Source organism: Helianthus annuus, chromosome 17 (assembly GCF_002127325.2).
Source record: "Helianthus annuus cultivar XRQ/B chromosome 17, HanXRQr2.0-SUNRISE, whole genome shotgun sequence".
Taxonomy (NCBI): Eukaryota; Viridiplantae; Streptophyta; class Magnoliopsida; order Asterales; family Asteraceae; genus Helianthus; species Helianthus annuus.
In genome coordinates this window covers 189370756-189395133 of record NC_035449.2, presented here as the reverse complement: position 1 = coordinate 189395133, position 24378 = coordinate 189370756, and the positions used below count along the sequence as shown (strand labels likewise).

Here is a 24378-nt window from a genome sequence, read left to right as displayed (position 1 = left end):
TATTTAGTGTTTGTTATGTTTTTTGTGTTTTTTGATTTTAATTTTCTTTCAGTAGTGTTTAATTATTTTTCCAGTTCCATGAAAGGTGGTTATCAGTCGTTATCTCTGATATGTTTAGATTCTGGCAGACATCCAGTTGAGCTCCGGTAGCTAGATATGATTATATGAACAATAATAGATTTTGCGCGGTGTAGGTCGTAAAACCGTGTTAGGTAGTAAGCAAAGAGCAAAGAACAAAGAACCACCAAAACCGGGAAAATCGTAAAAAAAAATGTGAATTTATACCGCCATGTTACATCAAATGTAGGCAAAGACAAAAGCTAACTTATGCCGTTAAATGACGTAAAACATAGACAAACTCGAATTGCATTTATAGCGAAAACCTTTAGTTTAATGACAAAACTTACACAAGAAAAAAATTAAACAAAGAAATGGAAATCTGATAGGACTAATGATGTAAACCACATTAAAATAAATCACTACAAGAAAATAAAACAAAATAAAAAACAACCCTCCAACAGTCGATTCTCTGTGGTGTAAAAAGACTCAAAGAAAAGAAGTAAAAACTAAGGGATGACATTATAGTAATTAAGTCATAAAGAACGCTTTATTTATGTACTGTAGATAAGAGATACACAAAATGTTATATATAGTATTATAGAGTTTGTGTACTTTTAATCTTTCTTTCAAAATATCCAGTCTTTTGATGCCTACTTATCATGCTTACCCTTTTATTATGTGACTAAAGTGCGATTTGGTATAAACTCGAAACTCTTTGAAGATTGTTAAAAAATGGTTCAAAATCAGATTGTATAATTTTCGAGCCAATCCAAGCTGCTTAGTATAAATTTTGAGTTCGCACCAAGATGAGCTCGCTTGTTTGCGGCACCCACTAGCTACTTTTTTTGGTATACTAGTTTTATGCCCCGCCCGTGTTGTGGGGCACTAAACCAAATATTTCTCATTTTCATAACATGCACATATGTGTTTCGGTTACTTGTATGTACTATTCATAACACGATTTGAATAAAAATTATATTGAGTTAACCAATTAAAAAAAACACTATCATACTTTTACTAAAAAAAAACTAAAACGATGGCCAGACTATAATTTTAAGGGTTATTGGATTGTAATAATCATAAGTTTTGCCTGTTGGCCAATAATAATCCCATCTTTTAAAATTCTCTCCAACGATCTCAACTTGTAAGAATTTGGCCCCCATGGATCCTTTTCTAACTACAGTGCACTTTAATCTATTAAGGAGGTTGTAGGTGCATATGAATCTATTGAGGAGATCAAATTCTTATATGTTAGAAAAGGAACGATGGGGGCCAAATTCTTACAAGTTGAGATTGTTAGAGAGAATATTTAAAGTTGAGATTATTATCGGTCAACAGGTGAACCTTATAATTATTAAAATCCATCGTCATCATCATGATCATCCTACTCAGTAAATCCCACCAATAGTAAAGTTAAGGTAGGGTAAGATGTAAACAACCTTACCTCTACCCCGTAGGAATAGAGAGGTTGCTTCTAGTGAGACCCCCAACTCGATAGTAGTTTTGCATCAAGCCTTGGACATAAGGCACATAACACTCAGCAAAGGCCGATTAGTGCATGTACCCCCTTGTCTTTCAGCTATCAACGCCACTGCATGATTCATGATTGACGTGTTGCGAGCGTGTTATAATTTTTAGTATATTTTTAGCACTTTTTTACTCGTTGATTAAGCTTTAAATTTATAAAACATGATACAATACAATCACTCTCTACAATATGTTAGTGCAAATGCACCCATCGTTGGCGTAGTACAGTGATGGTAAGATTCCGATGTTGTCCAAGGACACAAGAGCTTTTAATACTGGAATATCGTCAACATCTAATCTAACCAAATTTTTGAGAAAAGATGTTAGTAAGTAAAAAATGAAATGAAAATAAAATATTAAAAGAAACAATAAACAAGACAGGATCATTTGGTTCCGACTCCTCTTTTACGTATCCTTTGATGATTTTCGCACTTTGGGCTTTTTAAGAGATTATATTAGTTGTTGTGGCATGTCCCTCTTTTGGAGGCAACACTACCATCAGCCATATTGGTCCGAGTCAGCAGGGATACAGTCCCGCAAGGCCGGATTATTGAAAGATAATTAAGTAAGTTATTAATGCAAAATGTGGCATGTCCCTCTTTTGCAGTCAACACTACCCTAGGCCATATTAGTCTAAGTCAGCAGGGATACAGTCCCGCAAGGCTGGGTTAAAGTTTTAACAGTAGTTTATTTGTAAGGGATTCAAGCTGTTCTTACTTCTCCCGATTTGATGTTATCTGCCTAAAGAGAAGTCATAATAAGCTTGAATCAAGTACTCGCAGAATCTATACACTGAACGGGTCAAGAACTTTACCCAAACCACCATTCTAACCCTCTTCTAGGCAGTTAACGCGTTTTATATAGTCCGTAAAGACACGAATGAGTGAATCAACAAAACATGAAGAAGTGATAGAGTAAAGTTCACTTTCAATATAAAAAACTATTTCTTAAAGTCATTAATACATACCCAAATTAAAAGTAGCAAAAGCTTGGAAATCAAAAGTAATACATAATGCAAAATTTCTTAAAAAACTATTTCTTAAAGTCTTCACCAAGTGATGTAAGAGATTAGCCAAGCATGGCCTTTGTTTAATAAGAATTCTTACGATCAATCTTGGATCTCAAGACTACTACACACACTCTAAAGGTGGATAATGGAGGAATGTGATGGATGATGGTGTTGTAGTGGTGGTGGAATGGTGGCAGGTAAGAAAGAAGTGGCTTGCCAAGGGATGAGTTAGAAGTGAGCCAATCTCCTTTATTTATAGTTGGAAACAGTCTCCTCACACGGCCCAGTGTCCTTCTTTCTCTGTCTTCATTAATTAACCAATGTCAGTCCGTATGCACACACGAGCCCGTTTGTTAGTAGGCACGACCCCGTGGTCAGATTTGTGGGGTCCATTAGGAGATTCTGCATATCTAGGAGTTGACCATGGCCCCGTGTCCATGGGACACGACCCCGTGTCTCTTGTCTGCTTTGTTTGTCTTGTTCTGCATGGACTCTGGAGTGTAACACGGCCCCATGCCTTGTGGCATGGCCCCGTACTTGTCTTCTGGTTTGTTGTTTTGGTCTTGGGGTGTAGCTTGGAGGGTAGACATGGTGTGTCAACTCTTCTTTCTTGTATTTATGTTTGTTTTTACTGTTAATTTGTTCTTTTTATGCGTTTAAGCTCAGTTAGTCCTGAAAATCAAAAGTATACAAATAAACACATTTTTTTCCAACATTAGTATATAATAGTGGTTGATTTTATGTTTTGTTTGATATAATTTATACAATGTATTTTGCGCATATCAATGATTAACCGTCCCCTGATTTTTAACGTTATCTTCACGAAATTAGTAAAATAATGTTAAAATTAGCGCACTTTCAATTTTGCCACCCGAGAGCCACATATATTATTAAAATCCAATAACCCTAATTTTAAATTAGGACAAAAATGTAATTTTTCAGGACAAATTAGCAAGTCGCAGGGAGCTGCCTGACACGAATAAAAATCACACCAAGTCAACATATTAAAAAAAACACTACCATAGTTTTGTAAAAAAAATGACATGACTATAATTTTACACTAGGAGCAAAATCGTAAATTGAGAGCAAATAAAAACAAAATCAATGGCAAAGCTGTAAATTTGAACTGAGGGCAAAAAGGTAATTTAGCAGGTAAAAAAACAAAAAAAGAAAACGATGGTAAATTTCATAATATAATATCTATGTTTAAGAAATATATACAATTTTTCATTGAAACCCATATGTGCAAGAAGTACAAAATCTTTAAAACTTTTAAAATATGCAAGCTAGCTTGAGATTTATCCGCACCAAGTTTGAGCTCAAATTTCAGCTCGTTAAGAGTTTTCTTTCAAGCTAAGCCTAGCAGACCCCTTTAACTTCAAGCCCGAACTCGAGTTAAATCTAGCATGGATAGTTAAGAAGCCCTAATTACATCACATGATAATCTCCTCTCTCATTCATACATGATAATCTCTTGGGACCGGACCGGACCAGATTATCCCCATTAATGTTTGATGAACAAATTGTGAAAAAGACATCTATTGATTGAAACATAGCTATACTTAAGGACAATGCTAACAATAAGTTGCCAAAAACACTAAATGCTTCCAATTAAAGCACCCGAAGCCCGTTTTCTTCAGCCGGAAAACCAAACCTAAATTCTGGTAGCAGATTGACCTCCTCACCATGATGTTGAGCATAATCGGTCACTATATCCAAAAACTTTACATTCTTTTGTTGACCACAACGTAAATTAAAGAATTCTTCGATTCAACCTGCCATCTAGAAATTTATACATTAGTAAAATATTAGAAGTTTATACATCTAGAAGAATTCTTCGATTCACTCAATTTTTTTGTAACATTACTAAAAAGATACCTTAATAAGCAGCTTCGCAATTGTAACTCAAAAGGGTGCCTCGAAAGATTCATCCCACACGTCTGCACTACCATTAGAGGCATCATCAGCATCTTCTTCCATTGACAGCCGAATATACTCACGATGTGCAAACCGATCCCACTCTGTTAATGTTGGATTCTCACGTTCCTGTATCATGAAATTATTTATATATATTTTGCCAACGTTGTAAAAAGTTATCCGACAACTGGTGATTGTACCTGGCGTATGAGAAACGGATCACGAGTTTCAAAGGCCATGAATTTATTAAGGTTAAAAAGGATGTTGAAAACACTTCCGGAAAGTTTGCTTCCTTTCAAATCACGGAGGGTAAAATATCCCTCATCCTGCAGGTAATAAAATGTGAAAAAAATATATTAATACAGAGAATAAAAGAAATAAAGACATTATTAATATAAAAAAGAGGGTGTCTCAACCTCTATTTTTTATTGTTTTTATTTGCCAAATTTACAACAATGCCAGCAAACCCATGGTTTTTTTCTTTTTGTGTATTCAACCCTTCAGCTTTTAGCATTGCCACTTACACCCCCTCAACTTTCTAAAAACTTTGTAAAATGTCATTTTGACCCCCTCGAGTTTTATGTGCTTATTTTTATGTACGTTGGTCAAATATAATATGTTTTCATGCTTTTTTATGTGCGTTTTTGGTTGGTCTACGTTTTGTTCGGAAATGAGTCAGGTCAATATGATACGTTTTCACTAGGCGGTATGAATTCGAGTTAGTGATGTTACTTTATGTTTCGACTCCGCCGCAACGCGTGGAACCATTCTTTGACCTAAAAAACACTATTTGCTTACCTGCTTATTTTTAAGTACGTTTCGTTAAAAATCCAAGTTAGTTTACGTTTCGACGTAAATTTTCTCGGTAATGAGTCAAGTCAAATATAATACGTTTTCGTGCTTATTTACATGTGCATTTTCAGTTGGTCTACATTTGGCGTAACTTTTGTTCGAAAATGAGTTGGGTCAAATATTTCACGGTATAAGTTCGAGTAACTTTAAGTTTCAACGCCGCTGCAACGCGCGGCGGGTCAAAGTACTAGTTATCAATATATAACATAGTTAGGTTATAGGTATTACCTTTGGGCCAATCATGTCAACGATCTGACACAATATATCCTCAAAAAGTACGGGCTCTTGGGCCATGCATTCCATCCGATGCAATTGTTCTTCGTAAAAGAATTGCATTTCGTTTCTTGTAATCACCCCATTCCCATCCAAGTCTACGCACTTGAACCTGATAAGACATTATAAAAAAGTAAAGTACACGTATGGTCCCCGTGGTTTACCAAAATTTTGGATTTAGTCCCTGGCTTTCCAAAAGTACACAGATGGTCCCCGGGGTTTCGCTTTGTAACGCATTTAGTCCCCAGCTTTTTCCAAAAGTACATGGATGGTCCTTGTGGTTTGCACTTTGTAACGCATTTAGTCCCTAACTTGGACATGCTAAAACCTTTAGAATTGTAGGCTGGGGACTAAATGCGTTACAAAGTGCAAACCACAGGGACCATCCGTGTACTTTACTCTTATAAAAAAATGATAAAAACGGGCAAAGGAAAGATTGATTAGAACTTCATGAAAGAAGACAACATTTAAGACAATTTCGAAGTTAAGTCAAAGAAAACACGAGAAGTCAAAACAACCATATCGAACTCCATGTTAAGTCAATCATACCAGTATTCTAAACTCGGCTCGGATGATTTGTCCTCTTCAGACAAAATAAAATAAACAAAATCTTCATATCCCATTTTCCCATCAACATTACTGGTGAATTTTCTTGGTACCTAAGCTCAAAAAAAAAAAAAAAAAGGTAATTATTCGACCATGTAAATGTTGAACAAACAGAAAACACTCGCAAGAAAATAAAATGTTGGTGATATTACAAACCTGGGAAAATATTCGGTCAACGATTCTGTATGTGAGTGCATGGTTACCGTATCGTATAAGATTCTCTTTATCAATCAAGAAATCATGATCGGTGTCAAGCTCCCAAAACTTGCAGTAGATAACATAAAAATGCTCATACGAGAAATATCTGCCATGAAAAAAGTAATAATATATGCTTTAATAAACCAAGTGCATATCAATGAATACATTATATATACATTAATTCGCCTACGCCCCGCTTGCGGTATGCTCATAAAATGTATATATGTGTGGGCGCTCGGGGGAAAAAGTGAAAGTGCACTAATTTTAACGTTATTTTACTAATTTCGTGAAAATGACGTTAAAAGAGGGGGATGGTTAATCATGCATCATATGGTGGCGTTTATAGCCGAAAGACAAGGGGTACATGCACTAATCGGCGTTTGTCTCAATTGCTGAGTGTTATGTGCCTTATGTCCAAGGTTTGATGCAAAACTACTATTGAGCCGGGGGTCTCATTGGAAGCAGCCTCTCTATTCCTACGGGTAGAGGTAAGGTTGTCTACATCTCACCCTCCTCAGACCCTACCTTAGCTTTGCTATTGGTGGGATATACTGATTATGATGATGATGATGATGATGATATACATTAATTCGCGCTCCCAAATTGTCAAAATATTACCTCAAAACTTTGTTTATGTCCTCTTCGTCATCTGCGTGTTGCATTGCAGCAATTAAATTTCCACGTTTTAGCTCTCTTAGGGTAAGACAAGAATCACCGGCTCTATTCATGTAGTAATATATTCTGTATATTACCGTTTCCGCTGACCACAAACATAATGTAAAATTTAAATCACGGAACTCCAATATTTGAAGAAAAGATTAAAGCAAGCAAACAACTGCGGATCAACATATATGTTGAAACATCTAAAAACAATGACATCACAATCATAAATAAAAAAAACAATGGAACAATGCTAATTGCATAGTTGTTAAAGCCATCGCCTCTTGCGCCTAGGCCCATTTTTCAGGCGAGGCGAGGCAGTTGCACTTTAAATCGAGGAAATTGAACTTTAATTCTCGAGTTGATGGTTCAAGCACACATTCCGGCCAAATTCTCTAAATTCCGACAAGATTCTAGCCAGATTTCTACTTTTATCTAAGGAAAACTACTTGTCGACACTAATACACTAATATTTTAGAACTTTTGGTACTAAATAAATGATATAAAGTGTTATATACTTATATAATAGATTTTGTTTATTTTATTTGAAGAATAGTATTCTTTTTCTAATACATAATATATTTTTAATTTTTTTTCATTATGCGCTTTATTTTTCTCAGGCGCCTAAGCCCCAGGCGAGGCCTATGCGCCTTGAGTGCGCCTAGCGCCTTTAATAACTATGGCTAATTGTATATAAAGAAAGTGACTTACATGTTCAAACACAATCACACTCAAATTAAAGCGAACGTATAAACAAATATAACTCAGAATAAAAAAACAAATGAATCGAACATACCATATCTCTCCTGAAATTCAGGTGTGCCCTGTAAGAACTCCAAACCAGGATGAGTTGCCAATAGTTCCCGGAGTATGGGTTTAAAATCCTCCTGTTGCAGAGATTAACGTAGAAAAATATCATATTTGATGGTACATCTAATATATGACCGTTATGGTAAAAAAAAAAACAGTATTATGATATATATAATAAAAGTACCTGAGTTAAATATCTCAAATCTGGCTGTTTTAATAGTGTATATATCAGGGTAGCAGCGTCTTTAACCAACATGTTACCATTGATCCAGTAATCGACAAAAGCATCCCTATAAACAAAAAAAAAAAAAAATAGCCAATCTTTCAGACATAAGTTTCTCTAATAAAAACATAAGACTATACAAAAATACCTGGTCACAACGCCAGTGCCGGCAACGTCAATCTTTTTAAAAAGAACAGCCGAAAAGAAAGATGGTAGTTTGCAAATTTCCTTGGTAAGCGGTTTAAATTCTACAAATTTTAATTAAATATAGCCTGGTCAAATTACAAATATTGACCGTTCACAATGTGGTAAACGCTGAAAAATTTATATCTCACCGTGCAATTGTAGGCCATCAGGATGACCATAGAAAAACTGATTACATCTAAACAAACATCGTTCTTTTAATTCCTTAGGGGGTGGGCGGCCATTTTGAAAGTAAAACTGCAACCATTGCACATTCAGTAATTACAAAAAATATAAAAAAAAAAAAGAGTAAAATGCCATTCTCGTCCCTGAGGTTTGGCCAGTTTTGCTACTTTCGTCCAAAGGTTTGTTTTTCCGCATCTGGATAGAAAAGGTTTGAAATCTTGTCATTTTCATCCGGCTCATTAACTCCATCCATTTTTCTCCATTAAGTCAGAGGTATTTCCGTCTTTTTTGCTAACTTAAGGGGCAATTCGGTCTTTTTCACTTTATGTAAAAAGACTGAATACCCCTGAAAAAGACCGAATTGCTCTTTAAGTTAGCAAAAAAGACAGAAATACCTCCGACTTAACGGAAAAAATGGATGGAGTTAATGAGCCGGATGAAAATGGCAAGATTTCAAACCCTTTGGATCCAGATGCGGAAAAACAAACCTTTGGACAAAAGTCTCAAAAACTGGCCAAACCTCGGGGACGAAAATGGCATTTTACTCATTAAAAATAATAACTCGATTCTTTTGATAGAGAAACAAAATCATTAATTTGACCTGAGGTATTAACTCTTTGACGGGCTCGCTTAGTACTTTTAATGGAGAACCTAATACAGATGGGCCCACCCTCGGTTTTGTGATTCGAGGAGAACCCGATGATGAACTTCTTGGTGAAAGTGGAGGTACTGAATTTCTGGAAGATGCTTTTGGGCTGGAAACTGATCCAGTTATATTTAACGGAACGCCCGTTTTAGCCTTGTTAAATAAAGATTTCACCTATATATATACAGACATAAAATACCATGAACAATTTGATCTTGCTATTAATATCAGTGCTTTATTATAAAAGCATGTGAATAACCCAAAATTACCAGATTTAACCCTTTGAACAAAAAGCTATCTTATAAATGCTCTAATGGTCTTATCACGTCAAGCCGAAAGATTTTTGCATTCTCACCAAATAACTAACACTATGTTCATAATCAACATGATCAATCATACGTAACGCTGTGCAATACGCCAATATTAATACGTATATTACAAAGCAACAAATTCAACAATAAAAGGATTGTGCCTTTAGAATTGTGATTTCAATCATACGCACAAATTTAACAATAAAAAGATTGTAACTTTAGTGTAGCAAAACACGATATGGATGTCCAAACTTCACATAGTACACTAATAGATTGCTAGAACATATGGTAAAGCTAGACCATGTTCAATTCATGAGACAATACTTTAACATAGGACCCACAAAAGGTACCTCTAACATTTCTTGGCAATCCCCCCACTTGTGGCCTAGTGGTAGGAGACTTGGGTTTTCCAATGGAGACTCAAGTTCAATTTCCACGAGGGGGGTTTGATCCTGAGCCGCACCCCGGTTTTCATCCGGCTGTTACTTCAACGAGGCTTCTCGTGTTGAGGCAGTACAGTTTCCGGGGAACGACGTAACCAAGTCTGACCAACCCAGCGCGGGCCCGGTTAAGACAACGTAGTCTGGGCAGATCTTGGCTAGGGCCGCCGTTTAGGCGGTGTGGCATTGGGTCACTCAAAAAGAAAAAAAAACATTTCTAGGCAATCCCATATAACAAAAGGATATATATATATATATATATATAGCAATAGTGAAGGTGAAATTGGCAAGTAAGATCCTCATCATTCCTCCATTAATAGCAAGTAAAAACAACAAAATTTTGTACTAACTTATAAACTGTCACTTTCCTACCAATTCCATATGTCTTCCTTTCAACATCCTATTATTCTACAATGTATCTGTGTTACTACTACAAATCTTGAAACCACAATCTTATTGTAGCTATTATACACACCACAGAAAGCAAAATAATATAATAATAATAAGTAATAAATGAAAATTAAAGAAGATGGTTTAGGACGACAATATTACCAAAAGGGTGGTTTCAGGAAGTGAAAGCCATTGGTCGAACAGCTCGTGGGCAACATAAGGGTTGGACTTAATAGCCAAACAAGACACTTCATTCAGCTGTAACAATTCCGGGTCAAGAAAACCAGAATCCCCATTATAATCCAAATCCATCTTTCCCAAATCTTAATAAATAAATGAAAACCAGCAACGATCAGTTAACCCTAAGCCAACAAACCCTCTTCACATCGAACGGATCCTAAAAATCTTGAATTGGGGTTGTTCTTGAATTGAATTGTGTTAGAAAGATCGGTGGGTTGAGTGAATCGTAGAATGATGCAAGATTCTTGTGGGTGTGTGAATGTTAATAAAATATATTTTATGGGTGTGTATAATTAGGCTTCTTGTGGGTGTGTTTTGAATGTTTATAAAATATATTTTATGGGTGTGTATCATTAGGCTTATGGGTGTGTATAGGAATTTCTTTAGTTTTTACTTTTTAGGTAGCGTTCGTTTCATGGAATGGAATGGAATGGAATTAGGAAGTTTTTCTTGTAAAATTGATCTTGGTTGGGGGAGGGAGGAATTTGAAATCCTTCACTCTAATGAAATTTGTGACTATTTCAACATTCCTTAGAAATCCTTCACTCTAATGAAGGAATGGAATGGAATGTTGAAATAGTCACAAATTTCATTGATTAAAGAAATTCATTGGATTTCAAATTCCTCCCTCCCCAAACCAAGATCAATTTTACAAAGAAAAACTTCCTAATTCCATTCCATTCCATTCCATGAAACGAACGCTACCTTAGTGTTTTTTTAACGGAAATTGGTTTTTTATAATACTAACCTATTGGGCAGAATTAATCTTAAAATTTTACAGATAGTATCAATTTTGAACGTATTTTTTCTCCGGTGATCTCATGCTGACTGAAAGTTAACGCTATTAACTTTTTAATGATATGTATTCTTGGTATGAGAACGCTGAAGGAAAATATATTCAAAATTGAAACTGTATGTAAACGTTTTCTTAGTTGAAATTTACTCTAGCCAATAGATCAAAGTTAAGATCTTTTTTATAATTAGTGATTACTACTACACAACTCCTTTTAAGATATTTATTTTATAATATAGGTGATGTTTGTTTTAATGGATTAGGATCAAATACAAAGGATCCTAATTGTAAGAAAGGTACAAAGGCTTTAAAAAACCCACTACAAAAAAAAAAAAACCTTAAACATCCACCCCACCCACCCCCTCCCCCATCACCCACCCCCCCCCCCAAAAAAAATTTTTTTGCCGAGGGGATGAGGGGTGGGGGTTTAGATTTTTGGGTGGTGGTGGGGGTGGGCGTTTAGTTTTTTTTAGGTTTTTTTTTTTTTTTTGGAGTTGGGGGGGGGAGGTTAGGTTTTTTTTTAGGTTTTGGGGGGTGAGGGTTAGGTTTTTTGGGGATTTTTTGTGAGATATAGTTTTTTTTCCCCCCTCCCGAAGGAGGGGGGTTAGGTTTTTGGGTGGTGGGTGAGGGGGGTGAAGGGGTATGGTCCCAAAACGACCATTACCCGCATCAAACAAACCCCTACCAGCAGGCAAACCGCACCCATGCGGTCACATCCTTCGAACCCATTCGGTTCGAAGATGAATAGCTTGACCCAAGTACGAAAGGAGATGAGCATATCGATGCGGCTGGCACCGCATCATATGGCCATTTTCGTCACGACAAGGGAAGCGAGCAAATAGTCTCCACATACGATGATGCGGCCAACACCGCATCTCGCGTATTTCTTGATCACAAGTAGGAGACGCGGTAACTTCAGACGTTACCGCATGCAGCGATGCGGCTCGCACCGCACCCTGCATATCCAACAAGTGGACTGACACGCCAGGCAAGTGGCTGACACCACGAGGCAAGTGGCGCCGGCGACAGTCCCCTGTCAGAGCTATTAAAGCAATGGGCTGACGTGGCGTAACCCCCACGGCCGGCGAGACTGACACACCTGCAACGGTGCAGCTCGTCGTCAGCCCATCCATCAATCTCCTCCTTCACTCCTCGGCTATAAATACCGACCCCAAACCAGGTTTGAGGTATCATCTCTTCACAACTCTAACTACTACTATAATCTTGCTTTGCTTCCCAAGCAAACTACTGATTCTCACGCCGGAGAGTGGTAACAAGGAGCACCCCCCACCCCATCCTCCTTGTTACGAGTCACGGTTTGTTTCCTTGTGCAGGAGATCATCCACCGGTGACCCAGCCAGCGATCTCCGAGAGGAAGGGATTAACCCTTCTTGACGAGACCAGTGTGTTAACCCTGCCAGGTTAACCATTGTTTCATCATTGGCGCCCACCGCTACTCTTAGCACTTTTTAATCCATCCCTCTCCCTCTCAAGATCATGACTGATAACCAAAACACCAATGCGGATAACCCAAATCCCCCGGTCCCAACAGGGGTCCACCCTTCGACCCCCCAACCCGGACACATTGGCACGTCCACCCAAAGGATCCCATCCTTTGCGTTCGGACACGACTTATCACAGGCCCCAACTGTGCTTCCACCAGGCGTGGACTTACACTCCTGGTACCAACAGCAGACTGATCTGCTGATAGCGGCTTACAACCGCGCTTGTACGGAAGCAAACGTACAAGCTGGGCCTACTCCAATACAACACACACCTGCCAACCGTATACTCCAATACGATGGCAGGTTACACTCACGTCCGGCTTCCAGAAGCCGACATGACGACCGTGGATCATCTTACTGTTCGGTCCATACACTCAATGAGGATACTTCCTCATATGAGTCCCGCTCCAGAGGGCCAGTGCATACCCGCCTGGGCCCCTATGGGGACGATAGGAGGCGGTCAGCCTCCAGGCGCGGCCCAGGCATCCAGAGCCGACTGGGCCCGCAACCTTACACGGAAGGGTACGGTCATACCGACCCTGACGATCAAACCTACCGCGGGGAGTCTCACGACACCAACAGCAGACCGGGGGGACGCAACTATGTTCCTCCCAGTCACCCCCGCACTACATACCTCAGGGCGGCAAAGCGCCCTGTGCACGAACCATATAGGCCAAGGGCCGCGGCCGAAAATTCAAAATTCGTCCCGCACATCGCCAACGCCGATATCACAACGACAAAATTCCCAGTCAACATTGGGAAATACAGTGGCTCGACCGACCCGGACGACCACATGAACATCTTCACAGGCGCAGGCGTCAATGGCAGGTGGGACGAACCCACCTGGTGCAATTTTTTCCCCCAGACCCTTATCGGTCTGGCGAGGGCATGGTTTGATTCTTTGCCAGTGGGATCACTGGATTCTTTCGAGGACTTGCGCGCCAAGTTCCTCGCCCATTTCAGCCAGCAGCGACGCCACGAACGCGATTCGCTGGACGTCATGAACATCTGGCGACGAGATGACGAATCGCTCGAGGCATTCGTCATCCGTTACAATAAAGAATGCCTAGAGATAGGCGACGTGGCGGACCAAATGGCGCGAAACCATTTTATTCGGGCCGTCAAAGACAGAGAGATGGTCATGACCATCTCTGGCAAGGAGGGTCTGCCTAAAAAATGGGAGGATGTCATGACCGCAGTCAAGACATATGCCCAGACACAGCGGTCGCTCGAACCGCACGTCAAAAAGGCAAAACCCCAAGCCGAAACATCCCATCAAGGGTCCAAACGTAACAACAAACGAAACCGGGATGCGGGCAATCGGGATATTACTAAACCGTATTTCCCGCAACCCAACACGTTTGACCCACAATGCTACAACCCGGCCCGAGACACTCGGGCACCAAGAAAAGAATCTCGGGACCGCAAATGGACCGAGATCAACCAGTCGCCAAGAGAGGTCCTCCTCACGGACCCACAATTCTTGCGACCGGCCCAACCAATGAAGTCCAAGAAAAGTCAGGACCTCGCACTATACTGTGAGTACCACAAGGACTCGGGCCATACCACCAACAACTGCATCAGTCTCCGGCTGGAGATTGAGCGGGCGTTGAAAGAGGGGAAACTGCAACACCTTTTGCCAGGTGGACAAAAGCCCACCAAGCATATCACCCCTCACAACGAAGGTACCTCCTCCGGAAAGAAAGCCATGTACGTGGCTTCCACCCACATGATTTACGGAGGCAAGGGTAGGCCGCGCAAAGCGGCACGAAGACCGGACAATGATTGGAAAGACGAGCAAGTCGTCTTCCCAAAAGTCCGAGGCGGACCGCGTGACAGACGCGCCGTCGTCATTTCAGGCCAGCTGGCCCATTACTGCACCGAGCGTCTGTTCATTGACCCGGGCAGTACATCCGATATAATCTACGAGCAATGCTTCAATCAATTTGACCAAGAGGACAAAGATCGGTTGCAAGCCGTAGATTACCCGCTGGCCGGATTCGCAGGGGAAACAGTCTTTCCCCTAGGCTAAATTACATTTCCCGTGCGTCTTACCAATGGTAAACACACGCGGACGGAGGAGGTAAACTTCATGGTTTTACCCCACACCTCCAATTATGATGTCCTCCTTGGGAGAGAATCCCAAGGAGAGTTCAATATGATCACATCCGTCCCCCACTCCGCGGTTGGTTTCCCAACCGCATCGGGGGTTGCAATCATCTACGCCCGCAAGGACGTCATGATGACGGACGAAGCACGTCCGACAAAGGTCGCAAGGCCCACCCCCGTCGACCAACCGGAAAAATGGGTTCTCAACCCAACGCATCCGGAACAGAAGGTCACATTGGGTCACGCCTTATCCTCGACCACCAGAGCGCACTTGAAGGAGCTCCTCTTCAGGAACCAAGACATCTTCGCGTGGACTCCCGCAGACATGACAGGGGTCCCTCGTGAAATAGCGGAGCACTATTTGAATACCAAACCAGGTATCAAACCAGTGATCCAAGGCCAACGCCACCTTGGGTCAGCTAAAAATCAGGCGATGCAAGAGCAGATCGAAGAACTGCTCTCCGCAGGTATACTGCGGGAAGTCAAGTACCAGACTTGGTTATCCAACCCTGTCATGGTAGAAAAACCATCCGGGGGCTGGCGCATGTGCGTCGATTACAAGGACCTTAACAAGGCCTGCCCCAAGGATTGTTACGCGCTTCCAGAAATCGACGAAAAGGTCGATAACCTCGCACCGTTTAGGTGGAAGTGTTTCCTCGATTGCTACAAAGGGTACCACCAGGTACAAATGGCACTTGAGGATGAAGACAAAACGGCATTCCGGACCCCAACCGGAAATTACTGCTATACAAAAATGCCGTTTGGGTTGCGCAACGCGGGCTCAACCTACCAGAAACTGATGAACGACACTTTCCGCGGTCAAATAAGCAAAAGTGTCGAAATCTATATGGACGACCTGGTCGTCATGAGCATGGAGGAAGATTCCATGCTCAGTGATATAGAAAGAACATTCCAAACTCTGCGAAGCGTCAACATGAAGCTCAATCCAGGGAAATGCTCGTTTGGAATGGAAGAAGGCAAATTCCTTGGGTTCATCGTCACCAAAGATGGATTCAAGGTAAACCCGGAAAAAGTGCAGGCGATCGAGCGCATGCCATCGCCTGCATCGATGAAAGATATGCAACGCCTAGCCGGAAGGCTGGCGGCACTCAACAGGTTCTTGGCTAACCACGCAGCCAAGTCATACCCTTTCATCAAGACCCTGCGAAGCTGTTCAAAGAAGGAACAATTCCAGTGGACCACAGAGGCCGAAAAGGCCTTCCAGGAAATGAAGGAGTGTTTGATACAACTCCCAACACTAACCGCACCATGCAAAGATGAGCCACTCATCTTATACCTATCCGCTGCGGACAACGCAGTGGGCGCGGTATTAATAGTGGAACGAGCGGGGGTTCAAACACCCATCTATTATATCAGCAAAATGCTCAACGACCCGGAGACGAGATAATAATGGAAAATTGGTACTAGCACTGGTACATGCTTCAAGACGGTTACGACGCTACTTCGTAAACCACATCATCACAGTGCTAACCAATTACAGGATCGGCCCGATCCTGTCCAAACCCGACATCTCTGGGAGGTTAGCAAAATGGGCAATTGAGCTGGGCGCACATACGATACATTATAAACCGCGCCCTGCCATCAAAGGCCAAATCTTAGCTGATTTCGCCGCTGAAGTACCAGCGGATCGCATCCAAGAATGCGAAGAATCCCAAAATCCTGCGCCCCCACCACCCTCCTCAGAAGTATGGGCACTATTTACCGATGGTGCATCCAACGAGGACGGCGCGGGCGCAGGTCTGCGACTCGTCAGCCCTGACGGCCAAGAGCTTACATATGCCATCCGCCTCGATTTTAAAAGCACCAACAACGAGGCAGAATATGAAGCACTATTAGCCGGGCTACGTTTAGCAGTCAAAATCGGCGTGCAACATCTGGAAGCGCACGTCGATTCCTTGTTAGTTGCGGGCCAAGTACGCGGCGACTATGCCGCCAAAGGGGATATCATGATCCTCTACCTCGAGCAAGCCCTGCAGCTAAAATCCAAATTCGCTTCATTCAATATTCGACACATTAATCGAAGCGAAAACAAATCTGCGGATGCACTATCAAAACTTGCATCCACCAGCTTCCAACACTTGGCAAAGGAGGTACGAATCGAGATTTTGCAAAATCCTTCGGTTCCTCTACGCCAGGTCAGTGTCATCCAATACGGAACAACGTCATGGATGACACCAATTATCGCATACCTTCAGTCAGGTGTGACTCCCGAGAGCAAAACAGAGGCACGTAAGTTGCAATACAAAGCGTGCCACTATCAAATGGGAGACGGTATCTTATACCGAAAGTCATACCTCGGACCGCTCCTCCGATGTGTTAATCCACAAGATGCCACATACCTTATCCGAGAGATACATGAGGGCATATGCGGCATACATGCCGGACCACGCATGGTCGTGGCAAAAATCATGAATGCCGGGTATTACTGGCCCGGCATGCACTTGGACGCCGTCAAAGAATTACGCAAATGCATGGACTGCCAGCGCCATGCACCAAAAACTTTGCGGCCAAAAAACAATCTGGTCCCCGTCACTACTGCATGGCCTTTTCAAAAATGGGCGATCGACGTAGTGGGACCATTCCCGGACGCACCAGGTGCAGTTAAATTTATCATAGTGGCGGTTGATTACTTCACAAAATGGGTAGAGGCGAAACCACTCGCTTCAACCACTGCTATGATAACAAGAAAGTTCATTTGGGAGCACATCATCTGCCGTTTCGGTTTACCAATGTACATTGTTACCGACAACGGCACCAACTTCGCTGCCGACGAATTCCAAAAATGGCTAGAAGAGCTGAACATCAAACACATATTCTCGTCAGTCGCACACCCGCAAGGGAACGGCCAAGTCGAGAGTATAAATAAAGGCCTAGTCGACGGAATCAAAGCACGATTGGGAACAGCCAGGCGTGGCTGGGTTGATGAACTCCCAAGCATCTTATGGGCTCACCGCACTAGCCCAAAAACAAGCAATGGGGAAACACCTTTCAGCCTCGTCTACGGGTCTGAAGCGGTGATACCCGCGGAAATGGGCCTCCCATCTCCTAGAATGTTGGCTATCGAAAAGCTAGACAACAACAGGGAACGTAGGATCGATTTGGACCTCCTAGAAGAAAGGCGCGAGAACGCCGCCATCAACGAGGCCAAATACAAATCCAAACTGGAAAAGTATTACAACGCGCGAGTCCGCGTTTGTACTTTCACTCCAGGGGACTACGTCCTACGTGACAACGAGGCATCTAATGCCGAGCGCCCAGGAAAACTTGCCCCCAAGTGGGAAGGACCCTACCTCATCAGCGAGGTCTTAGGGAAGGGCGCATACAGGTTACAAACACTAGAGGGCGAACCTATCGCCAGAACATGGAACGCACAACAGCTTAGACGCTGCTATATGTAAGCTATGTTCCTACACTCTCTATGTAACCTATTGGGCCGCAGGCCATTTGCACATAAATAAATAAGCAATTTTCTACATTATTGTTTGTTATTACTATTACAAATGCGTGTTCCACTTTGCGGTATCCCAAAAACAGATTGGCAAAATCTTCATTCATGATACCCATACAAAGTGGTAACCACACACAACTATTGTAATAGGCCAGCAAAAGACAAACAGACTTGCATGTTTTATCCGGCCGGATACACAAGTTTTTGTTAAACACAATTCCTGAGCCCCAAAAAGGCAAACAATGGAATTGACGCGGACTCATACGACAAAGGTATGGAGTACACTCGACCCCATTCACAAATGGGTAGAGTTCCGGTAATACAAGCTTTTACAAAGCTTAAGCAATTCTAAAAACCCTCGCACGGTAAATAACAGAATTGATGCATACCCATACAACAAAAGTATGGAGTATACTTGACCCCGTTCATAAATGGGTAAAGATTACGCATACACACGTTCAGACATGCAAGAATTAAAAACACTTGTACAAACTGAACAAAGAAACTTTATATTCAAAAAATTCAAGTATCTACATGATGCTTACGGAATTTACATAAAGTTCCTATTCTATACAAGAGGAATACAAAAAAGGAGGCACACTAGCCAACCTAAACCCTATTTTGAACCACTGGTCCCCGCGTCGCCTCCGACGTCACCAGCGGGTTCTTCCTCTTCCACATCAGGGTAAAGCATCCGCAAGCGGTCAACATAGTCCGCAACCTCCAAACATTCGTCCAGCTCCCCTACACAGGCGAGGGGCGTGTCATAAAAGGAGGCTACGGCCGCTTTCAGGCGACCCTCGGTATCTACATCCCGGAACCCGGATGCCTGATCAGTATAACCGCCTGCGGATAATACATTGATATGCCCAATGCAGCGGTTAAAACCAGCCTTGAAGCCAGCATCGCGCGCACGTTCCTTAACCAGGTCCAAACCTGATGAGGTCTCAGGGGCATTCATTATGGCCTCGACAATCTGCAGTAAAAAGATCATAAGTCTTGCGTGCTAATCCAAGCAAATGTAAAGGCAAAGGATACTTACACGCGCGATGCCGTGAGTCCGCAACCACTCACGGTCAGCTTCCAGTTGGTTAAAAGAGGACACCAAGGCATCCTTGGCCTCAGTAGCAGCGTCGGCCCGCTGCTCCGCAGCAGACACGCGGGCAGTAAGGTCCGTAACCGCGACCTCCCGCGCCTGCACCTCAGCCTGTTACAAGAACAGCAAACGGTTCACCCGATAAATATTTTCAAAACAATAAAGGAAATATAAAACGAAGGTAACGAAACGTACCTGCAGGCTTTCAACAACTTTGCCTAAACGAATGCGCCCCGCATTCGCCTCTTCAAGAGCCTTAGAAGCACGGCTCTCCTTCTCTGCGGCCTCTTCATAGGCCTTTGAGGCACGAGCCCCGGCTTCTTTGGCCTCTTCAAGGGCCTTCAAGGCATCGGCCTTCGCCTGCAGCGCCTTCACAGAAATGGCCTCAGCCGCAACCTTCTCTTGGCTCAAGGTAGCATTCGCTGCCTTGGCATTCGCCAACTCCTGCCGAGTATGAAACAGAACGTTATTCTGCTTAGCCCAAGATTCATTCCATTTCTTGCGCTCATTGGACAACTTTTCATTCCAACTCTTGCGCTCATCAGCAAGGAGTTTAGCAAGGGTACGCACCTGTTTCAGCTGGGCAGTGGCAGCCCACTCAGAAGTCTGTTGCTGCTTTTCAAAAGCAGCCTTGTCTTTCTCGAGCCGCTCCGCACCCACACGAGCAGCCTCGATTAACTTTTCCGCTTCTGCCCGCATGCGAGCAGCATCTTCCTCGCGGCGGCCCAGCACCTTATAATCTTCCAAAATGGCATTAGCCACAATGGAAGTCCCCACCAGCATCGATGAAAGCTGGTTAATACGCAGCTCTCGGGGCGCGGCACGGGCACGCTCGACTTCAAACGGGGTCCCCAGACCACCCAAAATCTCCCTACATGCCGCAGGGTCGTTAGAAATATCATCCCCCTGCATAACAGTCCAGGGGGGTCGGTGGTACACCATACTGCGACCCGGGGAGTAGGTGCGGTAATAATACTCCAATTCAGACTCTCCAGGCTGAATTGGAGGCCCGTCATAACCCGCACCATCGGCAGACGAGCCGCTACCTTTCTCCCCAGCAGGAGACTTCTGCGGCTCAGCATCCTGCTGCCGCACCTCAGCATCAGACTTCTGCTTACCGGCATCTGAAAACCTCAAGTTCAATCCGTCACCCTCATCAGGAGAGATCAGATTGTCCGAGGAGTCCACAGTGTCAAAAATCCGGTCAGCAGTCGCCTCCACCGTCTTCTCCAAAGGGGGGTCACGAACTGGCCCAGCAAAAGGGGCCGCAGGCTCCTTAGGCGCGACCTTCTCCTTCAATACACCCGCACCCGCGGCAGCGGTGTGCGGAGGAGACGCAGGAATGTCAACAAAAGAATACCCCGCATCTCGGGATTCTGCAATCCACAGAGTATTCAATGAGTATTACCACCCATGGTACATACAAAACAAAGAAAAGGGATATACTTACCAGCAGCAACTGCAGGTTTTTTCTGCACCGGAGCAACTCTCCTGGTCGGCAGTCTCCGCCTCTTCGGTTCACCACCACCAGCAGCTTTCTGCTCTGGCCCCCTTTTCTCTCCAACAACGGGGGGAACCACACCAGTTCCACCCGCGGCCGCACCACTACCTATAACACCCAAACCCTCAAGGGTGTCAGATACTACGACGTAATCGGTATATCCCCGAGAACAAGATTGATAGGTACCTGCGGCTTCGAAAACGGAAGAAGGGGCAGCTGAGCCTTCAACACTCCCCTTACCACGACCCCGCACGGTCTTTTTTACCGTTTTCTTCTCCACAGTCTTTTTGGGGACGCGTTTCTCAAACTTCCCCAAATCCGCAAGAACACCTGGATTCACACAATCAACAGAACCAGTCAAAAAGATAAACTGAAAAAACTAATGCCACGTAAGACGTACCTCTTGCGTCTCCCGGAACCGGGGCTTCCAGCACCGCTTTTGATGGTACGCGGAAGTTCTTCAGAATTTCAAGGTTGAAACCTTTCTTCAGCTCAACCGCGATCAGTTCAACCTGGCCCTTGAAATCAGGCTCAAACATCCTCCACAAGCCAACCGCATCCGCTGATACATGCATGCAGGTTATCACAAAGGCTTAGAAAATAAGGAAAATAACAAAGGGTAACGAACTTACCACCACCCTGTTCCCGCAACACGGGTCTTTCCTTCCTATCCGGTCTAGAGAGCATCATCCGCAATATCCATAGTTGGTCATTATCCAACTTCTTGAGTTCAATAGGCCGCAGCCTAGAGAACCAGTCCGCGGTCTTTGCGGAAGCAACAGGAATATCTTCATCGGAAACTCCAACATCGACGTTCCTGAAAGACATGTTAGCATAGACCGCACAGGCTTTCACGTAGAAGAACCTCTTCTTCCAGCCTGTCACACCCTTAGGGGGTGTCATCAACTTCAGACTCCCATGCCTTTGAGTGAACGAGAAAAAACCGGTGTTCACCGTCAACTGGTAGAAACGCCAGAAATTCTCCACTGAAATGGGCAGGCCATGGGCACGGAATGTGTACTCAAAATTCCGAATTCGGAACATTCCGAAAGGACTAAGCTGGGAGATATGGAGGTGATAATACTCCAATACCTCCGCCACAAACACCGTCACCGGCAACCTAAGGTTACCGTGGGTGAAAAAATCCGCCCACAAGGTTATATAACCGGCCGGAGCATCGGCACCGGTGTCCCCCACTTGTGGGAAAGTAGCATTCCAGTCTTTGGCCATCTGAACAGTGGCCATCAGGGTTTTAAAACTACCTTTTGTCCACTTCAACACCGGTAACCCACCACCGGGAACATTCACATCATCATCCTCGTCTTCTTCCTCAGCCACTATCGGCTGTTCAGGGTTTTCACCCTCCACATTGTGTGGACTAGATGGTTCAGCCATCAAAAATATCAAAGAGACAGAAGATGGTGAACAGAAACACTAGAAACCTCACCGGAATTTCAGAAAAAATCGTCGGAGAAAACAGATGACAACTTTCTCTCAAACGGCAAATTTTTTGAATTTTCGACAAAGTGAGAGGAAACCACAAACGGTTATCCCCTTATATACCCATCGCAATTAATGCGGAGGGAGAAAGCAAATCATCACGTTCAAAAAGAGCGTATCTTGCAACAACACGTGTCGAGCGCCGTTTTAGCTGACGGTTATCACGCGCGCGTGGCCGCCCACGCGCCTGACAAAGAAGACGTTTACACTCCCTGCTACAGTGCATTTAATGCCTCGGGCAGTGCAAATGTCCTTTCATTTCAGCACATGCAGAAACGTCTCACCAACTTCTACCAACTCACACGTGCGATCAAGCCACGTAGGCAAGAAAAAGCGACAACATTATCCAAAAAACATAAGCGGCATGCGGTTTTTCTGGTTTACCGCACCATAACCCATACCGCATGTCGTTTTTTTATATACCCTAAAAAATAGGTAGAAATATATCTATCTATGCTATAAAGGGATATATTACCTTTTCCGCATCACTCACGAGCACACGCGAAATATGCGGAAGTGACACACATGAACCCATTCAGATGTGTCAGATGCTCAGAACCAGTGTTGTTCTTTGGACTGAACCGCATCTCAGGAACAGGCAAAGCGCATTGCCTTCCTTTTCTTCAAGCTTCAAATCCCTCCTGTCCGGTTCACAACCACAGAGGGTGCATGAACAACTTCTTCAGAAGAGAGAAGGAACGGAAACTACGCGCCCGCACATCAGCAGCCCTGGCTCCTGAACCTTCAAGAGTTACATCCGTACAACAAGCACACTCTGAGCGAATATGGGACTGCAACATCGCAGACACCCATAAAGAGCTACAGACATAACCATAGCTTCCGCAGAGTGGTTGCTACGGAAGAGCAAAACTCACTCCACATCACCGAACGAGGCTACCTCGTTGTAAACTCGGTATTGGAGCGTGAAGGTAAGTGGCTCCAGAAAGAACGCAGATACGTGCTCTAAACAAGCACTTATCAAGCAGCAAGTGTCCGAACAGCGGTAACAAGTCTGCCTATGACTTTGTTTACCTGCCAACGGACCGCGGTAACAAGTCTGCTTATGACTTTGTTTACCTACCAATGGCTCGCATGGAATAAACAACGATGGGCGTCCCCTTGCCTATGACCATGTTTATTTACCCATAGTCTAGATCCACATTGTTCGACCAAACACGGCCAACAATGACGCAACGAAGTAACCGCAAAGAACGTACGGTTACTTGAGAGCTATCAAGATGAACACGAACACCCAACAAAAAAGGGATGGTCATCTCATCATAGGATGCTGAACATAGAACTTGAGCAAAGTTCTAACACAACATCCAAAACCTTCAAACCTGACCGCAAAGGTTGGTTTACAAGTTTTTCTTTTCTTCTTCGTGCACCATTCTGGCAAATGGTTCGAAGAAGAAACCACCTCCAAGAGGTTCGAAACATGTGCAAACCTTCGAACCACCATCCAAGAGGTTGGTTCGAAGTTTGTGCAGCATTACTATGAAGGTCCCTAACAGGCCTTCAACACAACAACAGGTGGCAACCCACCTGACGACATGCAACGGCTGAGAATTTCGCATCAAGCGAAACCCCTTCACCGATACGGAAGAGGCATAGCCGGATTTTTTACCAGATCACCAGGTTGATCTGGCCTAAAATTTTCCCCAGACTGCCACACTACCTTCCTACACCATAAGTCCAGTACTCCTCCCACGTGCAACTTGCACAAGGGAGCAACACTAGACTGGGGGGACTTGAAGGGGTATGGTCCCAAAACGACCATTACCCGCATCAAACAAACCCCTACCAGCAGGCAAACCGCACCCATGCGGTCACATCCTTCGAACCCATTCGGTTCGAAGATGAATAGCTTGACC

The 24378-nt window shown here is 43.4% G+C and overlaps 2 protein-coding genes across 3 annotated transcripts; both read right to left on the bottom strand.

The window, feature by feature from the left end:
* Positions 1-3858: 3858 nt before the first annotated feature.
* On the bottom strand, positions 3859-10836 carry LOC110921398 (serine/threonine protein phosphatase 2A regulatory subunit B''beta). 2 transcript variants are annotated; one of them, XM_022165717.2, is made up of 13 exons: positions 10454-10836; positions 9106-9324; positions 8471-8576; positions 8284-8383; positions 8097-8202; positions 7899-7989; positions 7061-7202; positions 6401-6548; positions 6188-6297; positions 5594-5750; positions 4714-4839; positions 4475-4642; positions 3859-4378 (listed from the first exon to the last, which is right to left on the bottom strand). In XM_022165717.2, exons 1-12 carry the CDS (start codon positions 10601-10603, stop codon positions 4502-4504), a joined length of 1596 nt encoding a protein of 531 aa, XP_022021409.1. In that variant the 5' UTR covers positions 10604-10836; the 3' UTR covers positions 3859-4378; positions 4475-4501. The 2 variants fall into 2 exon arrangements, with proteins under 2 accessions (XP_022021409.1, XP_022021410.1); XM_022165718.2 differs by having other exon boundaries at positions 3859-4371.
* Positions 10837-21340: 10504 nt separating this feature from the next.
* Positions 21341-22249, bottom strand: LOC110925417. Its single transcript, XM_022169372.2, has 2 exons — positions 21637-22249; positions 21341-21566 (listed from the first exon to the last, which is right to left on the bottom strand). The coding sequence occupies exons 1-2, from the start codon at positions 22247-22249 to the stop codon at positions 21349-21351; spliced, it is 831 nt and encodes a 276-aa protein (XP_022025064.1). The 3' UTR covers positions 21341-21348.
* Positions 22250-24378: the final 2129 nt, after the last annotated feature.